Source organism: Capricornis sumatraensis, chromosome 2 (genome assembly GCF_032405125.1).
Source record: "Capricornis sumatraensis isolate serow.1 chromosome 2, serow.2, whole genome shotgun sequence".
NCBI lineage: Eukaryota > Metazoa > Chordata > Mammalia > Artiodactyla > Bovidae > Capricornis > Capricornis sumatraensis.
Window position 1 is genome coordinate 97,459,013 of NC_091070.1, and position 11,376 is coordinate 97,470,388.

Consider the following 11,376-nt stretch of genomic DNA (forward strand, 5'->3'; position numbering starts at 1 on the left):
GTTTCCTCTAGTCCTCTTTATTATATAACTATATTACCAAAACAAAAATCAAGGAAACAAAACTGTTTTCAACTTTAAAGTATAGTACACTCCATTCTGCCACATCTCATATGAACCAGAAAGATCGTCCAAAATGCTTTCTTCCCACTCTTGTATTTGCCTGTCTCAAAAATACTAAATAGTTCTTTCAACTAAAATTCCTTTCACAAGAGAAACTCAACTACACTAAAGTTGAAAAGATAAAGTGGAACTTACATTCAACTTATTTGATATTAAAGATCTTAAAGAGTTATTTGAGCATTGTTTTGTTCTTATTCCATCAAAGAAATAATTCCAAACCCATGGAAGAAGGGCAAGAAAAAGAAAAGTCACAGGAAATCATGCCTCTGTTTTCCCTATTATTTGATCTTGTACTTGAGATGAGGAAGCTACTTATTTAGTATCAAGTGACCTTTCCAAAGTGTATAAAACAATCCCCATAGTACTTTTTGTCAGAAGATTGCAACAAAAGGCATTTGCTAAAATTTATTTTACATATCAATTCATAATTTTTAAATTTTGCTGCTGAATATAGGAAAGCCAAATATCTATTTGAGAAAATCTAACATCTACTTGGATGAAAATGTGCCCCACTAAACTGGATTTTATATAAGCATTCTGACCCACCCACTCCCAAAGAATGACTTCATTTTTGTTTGCGGGCTGGGGTGTAAAAGTAATTAGTGAAATGAGCAAGCTATAGCCTGGTGCATTGAGCTGTCTGTGGTACTGAAAAATGACAACAAAGCTGAAATGTACTGAGCTAAGTCCTTACAAAGCCTCCCTATCACACTATTTTAATTCAACCACTTCCATCCATGACTCACCTGAACCATCTAATTTTGACAGACTGTGGATAAACATTTTATAAAAGGTCACACTGACTTGCTTTCCAAGGTTCTTCATGGAAATGTCAGGGCCTACCCAAGCTTTGCAAAAGAAGTTCTAGTGGACAGCCAGACAGAGAACATTGGCTATAACACTGATTTTTTGTGAATGCAGTGAGAAATCCTACCATGTACCAAAAACCCATACTAGCTAGCTCTCACTACCCAATCAACAAACTGCTGTGCTAACAAAAAGACAAAGTGTCATGTAAGACTGAATGCTATGTCCAAGAGCAAGCTTTGAATGGTGGCATGATCCCTACAGTGAGTTCTTTAACTCAAAGCTAATCAATATACTTGGAATTCTTAATAATAAACTGAGAAGTACCTATTTGCTTAAAACTTATGAAAGAAGTACATCTATACCAATGACATCAGTAAGTTAAAAAGGGCACACTTCATCACTTTCCACACATGGATACATTAGCCTGTGCACTTGACTTCACTGTGTTTCAGAGTGAAGTATTTCAGAAGCAATCACTGACTCTACTCTCTGGTTGAAATAGAACACGCTTTTGTGGTTCTTGATTTTTAGCTCAGGGTCTCCATATTTATTTGGTCCTTTTCCATTTTATATTTTTTTTAAAAATACAGCTCAGATAAAATTTGTAACTTTAGCTGGAGGAAAAAAAATCTCTCAAGATTAAACAGTAATAGCTACATCCAAAACAACTAAATGATATCACCCGAGCATCTAACTGGAAATTATCTCAAGTGTGGTTGGTTTGGTAGAAACCATGCATCACCAATTTTAAAGAACTAACTTTTTGTGATGTTTATGCTGCCACAACAGTAAAAACGGTCACTGTGCTTATAACTCTTAGGTGCAGCATTCATGTCTTCATTTTTAACCCCTGTGCTATATACATACTCTAATCAATATATCTATGCATTTGTATAACAGAAATTATCCTCAAAATTAGCCAGGAGTAGAATTCTTCCAAGTGTAAAATGATCTTTAAAAATATGGGTTTTTTTTTTAATTTGTATTACTTTAAGTTTCAACAGTGTTATCAAATATGATCAAAAATTTTTTATAACACCTAATTAACATCCGGCCAGTGTTTGGAGCTCTCAAACTCTTATAAGTTATTTCAAAATAATTTCCCAATAATTCTTAAAAAATGAGTGCTTTCAGGAAGACAGTTTGCTCTTCATATTAATACCATCAGATGTTCTTCACCATGAGTGTCTGTTCAGCTGTGTGTTTTTCAGAAGGAACAGGAATAATATGAAAGCTGATATCTAACTAAAAAAACCCAAAAAACAAAAGAACAGCTAGGTCTCCTTCCAGCATAGATTAAGTAAAACTGCACTAGTCTTAAAAAAAAAAAAAAAAAATTAAGTTACTTGACTTTCATAAATACCTACGAAGATTTTAGAAAAATCTTTTAAGTTTAACCCAATTCAAATGTCAAACTTTTGGATTTAGAGAGGAACCACAGACAGACATGTCATGTTTCAGGGCTACTGATAAGCAGTAGCAGAGAGCAGCAGAAAGCATGATGGGTGGGTGCTGGGAGGACAGGGCAGTCAGGCTCTGCACTGCCTAGCTGTGGGATCTGGCAAGCAGGTCACCTCTTCTGATTACAGGTTGCTCATCTGGTAAACCAAGTCAAATGGCCATTAGACCCAGTTTGTTCCCCAGCCTTAAGCATTTTCCTTAGAGTCAAAATGAAAAGATACTCTTATGTTTAAGTTACATTTTAGTATTACTTTAAAACATTCAAAGAATCTCAAAAGCCCATGATCACTAGTGTTGAATTAAAGATGGACCTGTGTAAATTATTCAAATTTTAGAGTTCAAATGTGCTTGCCTTCTTTTGCCAGTGCAGTCTTATTACTTACCTCTAGATATTCTTGCTCCTTTTAATTCTCCTTCTCTCTTCTCAATCTTTCAATTTCACACTATTCAAGTCTTTGCAAATTTGAAAGCATGCTTATGTAATTTTTCCATCCTCATGTGGGATCAAGTGTACCTTTATTTTGCCTGGGTAGTAGTTAAAATTGGTTTCTTCTACTGTTTTTGTGAATTACTAACTTAAAATTAATGTAACTTATAATTAACTAAATATAATTTAAATTTAATGGCAACTCCTAAAGGAAAGCACCCTAAATTCAAGAGTTTAATAGTTTGGCCAAATAAATAACAGCTAGTCAAAAAAACCAGAAAGTACATATTAGTGTAAGTCATAAACTGGAAAATCCCAGTCTTGCCAGATCCCACAGCTAGACAGTGCAGAGCCTGACTGCCCTGTCCTCCCAGCACCCACTCATCATGCTTTCTGCTGCTCTCTGCTACTGCTTATCAGTAGCCCTAAATTTTTGAAAACTCTAGTTATTTTACTCACTCACTTTAATATGCTCTTGACTGAAAGCTACAGCAATGTAAAAATCCAAAAGGTGACCCATGAATTTTAGATCAAATATTCTGAAATTGCCAGTTATTGGTCATATCTAACAACAGAGTTCCTGGCTGCATTTAGACAAACATTTTCCTAAGAAGTCCACTCACAAGGGCAGTGGCCTTTGCTCTTGAGTGACATTTTAAATAATAAACGTACCTAAAAATCTACCAAACTACCAGATATACAGAATTAGTATTCTAAATTCTCAACAGATTCTTTCTTCTTTCTCTAATGTTAGAGTAAGATATAGAAAAGGTTAGACTTCTCCTCTTGCCTTATTAATACACATGAGCAAGGAGTATCCCAGGACTCTGTTCTTTTTTAAGCTACAGTTAGTACGGAAGGTGATACAGATAGGCACAATCTTCCCTAATGGCCCATCCATCTTGTTAATGTGTATTAAAGGAGAATACTCATCTACCCTACAGATTAAGGCTAGTGCTTAACTGGCCTTAAGGAAAGCACTTAAGGAGAAGTGGACCTACCTAAAGAAGAGAGGTGGGGAATCTGAGGTTTAACAAATACATCCTGGAAACTACTGCATGTTTATATGCTGCACTGTTTGTTTTGCTTTCAACTTCTTGCAAGAACAGGTCAGGTGCTAAGGGAAGAACACAGCATGTGTCTTCTGTAACCTCAGGTAAGGACAGGAGAGCTTGGAAAAGCATCTGCTGCCTTGCACTTTCCCAGGTTGGGGTCATTCATAAACAGCAGAGCGTAAGTTACCTGTATTTCCCTGGCGTGGTACACGATGATCAGACCGAGCAGGATGATCGTGGAGAGACTGATAAGGCATTTCAGAGCTAAGGAATACAGCGACGCCTGCAACAAAGACAGAAGCACTTTTTTTAAAAGAAGCACTTTTAAGCCCCGGGGGTGGGGGTGGGGGTCGGCCAATCCCCAGCAATTGGATCTGCGCTCCCAGCGGGAGGATGGAGGTAGGGGCACCTGTTTTGGCCCTGTGATCTGTCAGGAAAGTGAGGAGATCAGGGAAGGCCAAGCAGCAGCGGGGCCACAACTACACGGACCCAAGTGCAGCTTGTGGCTCTCGAAATGAAATCCATGAGGAAGTTATCTTTGAGTTTAAGCCTTTGGGCTTGAAAGAGACCTCCTAAATCGTGAGCCTCAGGAGAGAAATAAAGCATGCTTTCCCCCACGGAGTCCTGAAATCACTTCTTTAAAATACCCAACTGGCAGGGCATTCACTCCCAGAACTTTGGCTGCGCGCGGAAAAGCTTCCTCTCCAGACTAGGGTTAAGGGTGCGAGTCGAAGTGGCACTCGCCCTCGCGGCGGACGTCTCCGATCGTCAGGGACTCGCAGGCAGAGAGTCCCGCCAGCGACCATCCCAACCACCAGGCGTCCGGCTCTACGGCCCGGGAACGGTGGGCAAAGGGCTCGAGCACCTACCTTGTCGTAGGCGCCCCACGACAGCTCGGTCTCGATGACCATAACCACGATGCCGAACATGCCAAAGATGAGCGCATAGTCGCTGAGCCGCTTGCGCTTCTCGAACAGGGCGCGCCGGTGGCCCAGCTTGTAGCCGATGTTCTGGTTCTTCTTTTTGCTGGACTTGGTGCCACTGCTGCTGCCATGCCCGCTGCCGCCGCCGCCACCGCCTCCTCCAGTGCTGCCGCCGCCGCCGGCTCCGTAGAGCGCCAGGTTATTGGAGTTGTTGTGCTCGGGCTTGGATACCACGATCTCCGGGGCTGAGGACGAAGCGGCGGCGGCCGCCGCGGCAGCAGACGGGGAGGACGCGCCGCCACCTCCTCCGACAGACACCGGGGGCTGTAGGGGCTGCGCCTCGGAGTCCATCTCGTGCAGGTTCCGGCGGGACGCGCTCAAGTTGCTGAGCGGCCGCATGACGCCCCCGTTGTACCTACAGCTGCTCATGGCTATTTCGGTGAAGGGGTTGCTCTCGCGGCGCGCCTGGGGCTGGTGGTGCTGGTGGTGCGCCGGGTGCGGGTGGTGGTGGTAGTGCGAGAGCGGGGGCCCAGAGCCCAGGCTGCCGAGGCTGCCCGTGGGGCTGGCGGCGGGCTGCAGGCTGTGGCACTGGTGGTACTGGGAGGCGGACGCTGGCGGTTGCGCGTACTGCTGCCGGAGCGCACTGGCATGGCTGGACGGCGTCAGCTCGCTCACATTGAGCTGGCTGCCCCGGCGCGACGAGCAGCAGCAGCAGCACGACGAGCCCGACAGCGGCGAGGAAGTGCGGGTCCGGAAGGCGCCGCCGCCGGGCGAGGAGGTACGGAGCAGCAGGGACAGGTTATCCCCCGCCCCCGCCCCCGGGGCACCGGAGGAGGCGCAGCTGTTGCACCGGAGGCATGGGCTGCTGCCGCCGCTGCCCGGCTGCTGGTGCGCGAGGTGCGGGTGGTGGTGAGGGTGCGGGAGGGGCGCGAAGGGCGCGCACGGCTTGTCCTGGCTCTGCTGCTGCTGCTGGCAATGCAGGTGCGAGGAGCGCGACGGCGGCGGCGGCTGCTCCGAGAAGAAGCCGCGCTGGAACTGCAATGGGGTTTCCATCTCAGGGCTGTTAAAGCTGCAGGGAGACCAGGCGGTGGTGCACCCTGCGCAATGCGTTATGGTCGGGAGCGGAGACTCCTGCTGCTGGTGCGAGGAAGGGCCCATGCCGGCTCCGGTAGAATCCAGGCGGCGAGTCCGATTGGTCGGGCGCACCAAAACAATGGGCATGACATCACCTGCGGGGACCGAGACTGAGTTTGCGGCGCGAGGTTTAGGGGAGCATGTGTGTGTGAGAGAGAGATGGGGAGGGAGGAATCTGCAGGATGAAAACCCTAGGGTGCTCAGGCTAGGACAGGGGCAGGGCGAGGGTTCCACTTGCTGATGATAGGGGACCACCCTTGAGCCCCAAGAGGGCTGGGGAGTGCAGCGGGTTTGCAGTGAGAGGGGGAAAAGGTAGGGACGTCCCTCCTTCCCGCGCCACTGTCCCCCTAACTGTTGCCGGACGTGCAGTCTCGATCACTTGCCCGGGCACTGCAGCACGTTGGGCCACCCCAGCCAGGGCATCAGGCGAGGGAACGGTGCGGAACCTAGGGCCACTCTTTCACCGGCATGCACGCCTCTTAAGAGCTGCGGAACAACAGCCCCTTCGCCCCACGCTTACGTCTCCCTGATTGTCCTGCTGAGAGTGGGCTGCCAGCTACCCGCCAAATAACTGTGGGGACACCCACTTTGGAGAGAAAAGCTTTGGTGGCTAGCTGAGCCAGTGCAGCAGGGCTTGGTGAGAACTCCGGCGCCTGAGCCCCAGGTTGGCCGCGGCGAGATCCAAGCGGCCCTTGAGCCCTAATCTTCCCTGGCCGCTGGGCTTCGGCTCCTGGTAGTCGGAATAGGCTGCGCGGTGCTCTCGCCCTAGTGCGCTGCGGCGCAGCAAGGGTTAACCGCCTTGGCGCCTGGGCCGGGGAGGATGGGGGCGGGGCCGGAGGAGGGGATCCCCTCCGTCCTCGCGAGGAGCTGTATTGGGCTTCCCGGGTCCCCCTGGCGGGGGTGGAGGGCTTTCCCAGCTACCGCCGCTCACATTTGCGCCTTCTGCGGAACATGAGGGGCTGGCGCCCCCGGCCGCCGGGTCCTGGGTTACGCGCTCAGGCCCTCTGGCCACCCCAGTGGGTAGGTCCGTGGGCTTTTCCTGCCTTGGAGAGGACGCTTGCTTGAGGGTCTTGGGGGATGCTCAGCCACCGCCAGCCACCACCAGCTCGTCTTCTGTTCCTCTTCCTCCTCCCCACCTGCAGCACAGACACAAAGCAAAGGCGGATCACTGATGCGCAAACACCGAGCGTCTTCTGTGCCTGACTGCAGCGGCGGATGGAGAGGGGCCTGGCGCGGGCTGATTCACACCGTCAGTCAATTTCGCTGGCTGGGAAATTATTAATAATGAGAACTCGGGCTGCATAATAGTTGCTTGAGGACAGTACTGGAGTTTTGCTCGAGTTAGATATAATATTTATTTGCTAATAAACCAATAAAAATTACGTTTTGTGTCTCAAATTTCCTGTGATGTGTCTTCCTTTTAGGCGATATATTGCACTATCACTAAGCGGCAAGGGAACCTTTCAAGGGTTCTTTGTTACTGCTCCATCTTACGTGTTTGTCGTTTGTATTTCTTTGTAAATTGAGATCCCCATTTCCAGAAAATGGAATGAAATACACTGGCCAGTTGAATGTTTACTTTTTAAATTGTAATTTTAAAGCATTATTTTTATGATGGACGTTATAAAGAGACTGACCAAGAAATTAAAGTGAAAGCGGATCACCTTCATTAGGTAATTGAAATTCTCAGCTGGATCCAGTTTCTTGATATTCTACTCGGCAGCTGCCCTAAAGTTGCTTACAAGGTACCTGCTCCTAAGAGAGTGTATGTGTTTCAATGCTATGGAGTGAATAATTCATTTTAGGATTTGGACATGAGTTAAACAATTTTAAATTTTTTTGTGCATAGCAAGCAAACAAATCCAGGAAAAAAAAAAAAAGGAGAGGGTTGCTTTTAGTCCCAGAGAACGTGCATTTCTCAGTAGTCTTGGTCAAGAATAGAATTTGAAGGGCTAAAAGCTGGAGACAGCATTTTATTTTTATATTCTATTATGATTTTTGGCAATTCAATAACACATTTACAATTATTAAGTTCATATAATTTTGGGGGTAGCTGAGTAGATCTGCATGAATTGTGTGGTGAGCATGACTTTTAAAAGCAATTCTAACGAGTAATTTGAAATTACAACAAAAGCTTCCAAATTAAAATTTTTTCACCTTCTGGTGTGAAGTAAAATTCAACTCAAGCACAAAATTCATAATACATTTATTTTCACTTTGTAATGAATTATATGACCTCCTTCTAGTTGTACACAGCGCTGATTAAGTGAAAAAGTTTGATTCATCCTTCCAAATCTAAATACATCAAATATATTTATCATGGTAAATTAATACTCTCATTAGCCTTTTGTAAATTTAAATGAAAGACTACATCAATACCCTCTCCAAATATAATTCTTACCACACTCAACTGTTATAGATTTAGATATAAGGTTTGAGAGTTATTAAAATGTTTTTAAAATGACTGCCCAAAAAAAGAAAAAAAAGCAATATCTGCATCTTTTGTTGTCAAACTGACTTTGTCATATAGCAAATTCAAAGCTTCAAATAAGTTCTACAAACAAAATAACAGGGAAATAAATGTTGTATACTTCGTCTAGTACAAGATAGGTGCAGTCCCTTTAATCATGTGGAAACAAAGACTGTCGAGATTTAAGGAGGTTTGGGAGGAAAGGATGCACAAGGTAAGAAAGAAATGGAGATTTGGCATATAACATGAGGAACCGTGAGAATAACAAAACTCAAATGACCAGTGCTTCCTCTTAGCCAGCACCTGAGAAGCTCATGAAATAATATGAAACCCACTGTGATTGGAGAGAGACGAAAGTAAGAGTTGGTCAGATATTCATCATCTTTTTGTTTGAAGGAATCATCTATCACACACACTCCAAAAATGTTCTTGATAATAAACGCCTGCATTTGGAGAGTGTGATCATCTGCTATTAGTATGATGATGAAAAATGACAAGATCTCACAGTAAGTTTCTGTTTTCGTCTGAATCCTCATAACATTATTGTTTAGGACATTTTACACTATTGGGTTATGACAGAGGCACATTTAAGGAGTTCTTTTCATCAGCCTCTTTTCTTTTTAAAATTAGCAAACCGATTTCAAGCTTGCATGTAAACTTTTCATATAGTTTACCATCATTTTGCTATTTTTCTCCCTAATTAGGATTATAGATGTACCATGTGAAGTAGTTAGAACAACAAAGATAATATTCTTTCCATGAACAGTACTTCACACTTAGTAAATACTCATTTTATTTGTGAGAGTGAGGAGGGAAAGAGAGAGGGAAGAAATAAAAAGAGGTTGAAAGCAAGGTCACAATACAAGGGCTTGCAACCTCCAATAATAAGCTCTTAGAAAGTTGCATTTGGTTCTCTTTCTGTCATTCAGATACATAAGTGCTGGAAATTTCTCTAGCTTAACACCAGAGGTCATACTCATCCACAAAATACATTTCAAATCCTATCATTTAAATGCCCTTTATCTTCTAGCGTCATGTTCTTACAAAAATTACTTTTTGTTTAACCTTATGGGTTAGAAAGATTGCTTTTTCTTATTTGTCGTATTTCAAGCTGGTGAGCAGACACATACATATAACACTCCCAAAGCACTCCACAAACACCTAATAACGGTCTTAGAAGGAGGATTTTCCCAGACCACGGGGGCTTGGAAAAAGCTTCAGGTCATTTGCACTTAATCCTTTGCTTTATGCAGATTTATATTATGCCAACAGTTTTCTTTTTTTTTTTTTTAATTCTCTTTTTCACAGGAATTACTAGTCTATGCTATCTCTGTTTCTTATAAAAAGCAGGACTCTTGAATTTCGATGTTTCTGGTCTATTTGAAAAGGCTGTCAGAACAGCTGATGCAGGCACCAGGGCATCTGTTTGCCACATTGAGTGCTCTGAGAGATTCTTCAACCTACAAAGTAACTGTTTTTCTGAGACTTTTCTTTGTCTTTGCCCAGGTAAGTAATTTGATGGTGCCAACTGCAGAAGTTGTAACAAGCCACAGCCTCTTTGAACTTAGTTTGCTTAGCATTTATGCAAATGGGGACTTGGGAAAATATCAGAGCTGTTCTCTCAGCACAACAATTCTTTGTTTACTGATACATTTCATTAAAAAACACTTATTTTTAAACCACATATTGTTCTCAATTCATAAGAAATGTACATTTGAAGAGAACAGTAAAATATCTTTGTGTATTATATTCTTTATGCTCCCACATTATTATTAGAAAGTATCAAGATGTGAATGAGCTTATTGATGACAGTCGTTAATTTTTAGTAATACCACTATTATTCAGGGATTAATTATACTGTTAGGACTTATTCATTAACATCTTAACATTTCCAAATTTGTTTTATCCTCATCCTTGCTTCCTACCATGTCTCAGCTAATTACCATATCTATAAAAGTCTCAGTTGTGCAGCAAAAAAAAAAAAAAAAAAAAATAGAAGTTATACTAGTTTTGCTGGTATAATTGAATGATGTTACATAAATAAATAGGTGAACAGGTTGAAATTATTTCCTGTGATAAGTCTTTTAACAATCATCTATGGATTATATAAACAGACGTACCTGGGCAGCTAGAAACACATATTCGAGCTATGAAGACTTATTGAATAGCACATTCTAGTTTATAAAGCAGTTTCTCATGTGTTATTTTATTTTCATCTCTCAAGCACCCTTACCCCAAGGCAGGGCAGTTTTTTATGATCACTTCTGCTCTACAGGTAAGGATAATCCTGAAATGGGGTACCTGGGCTACCCTAGGTCATGCAGTTACTGAGTAGCAGGAAAAAGGTAACCCTCAAGTACAGTCTTCTGTCTGGTGAGTCTGTTTAACACCCTTGCAGCCTTTCCTGCAGAGGAGAAGGATAACCTATTGACTCTATCTGCTCATACTGGCTGGCACCCCACTAAAAGTCAAGGAGCAGTAGCTGGTTATTACCATTCACTGTCTTTGAATGACCTCATGGGCATGTCCTCCCTGGCTTGATTGGGATTCTGAGATTCTCAACTACTGTCATTTTGTTAACTTCATTTGATCAACAGAATAATTCATGAGGCTCTGATACAAGACTGGATAAAACCGCAGTGCTGTACGTACGCAGGTCCAAGGTGCCCAATTAAAAAATATTAAAAAATAAAGATCCTTGTCTCTTCAGATACAGTCTTCTGCTGACTTTGCTGGCACCCTTGGCATTTCTCATTTTTGGCAACATTCACAGTAAAAACTGAAGGCCAGTGAAGACTACTTATTCTCACTAACAGAGTCCATTTTGTCTTTTTTACATAATAAGGGAGAAGAAAGAGGCTCAAGCTCCTTGCCCTGTGGCTTGGAGGAACTTGTCTGCAGTCCTGCAGGGACCTAGCAGGACTGGCTCTCAGTTCTTCTGGGTATTTCTTGGTTCTTATAACTGAAAATATCACA

At 43.4% G+C, this 11,376-nt stretch overlaps 1 protein-coding gene across 1 annotated transcript in view; it reads right to left on the reverse strand.

Annotated features, from left to right (window-relative positions):
* KCNN2 (potassium calcium-activated channel subfamily N member 2) overlaps positions 1-6,883 on the reverse strand; it is a 168,813-nt gene extending 161,930 nt beyond the window's left edge. The window contains exons 1-3 of the mRNA XM_068965522.1: positions 6,862-6,883; positions 4,743-6,025; positions 4,061-4,156 (exon numbers count right to left, since the gene is read on the reverse strand). Of these exons, the coding sequence (XP_068821623.1) occupies positions 4,061-4,156; positions 4,743-6,025; positions 6,862-6,883 (1,401 nt within the window). The remainder of the gene's footprint in view (positions 1-4,060; positions 4,157-4,742; positions 6,026-6,861) is intronic.
* Positions 6,884-11,376: the final 4,493 nt, after the last annotated feature.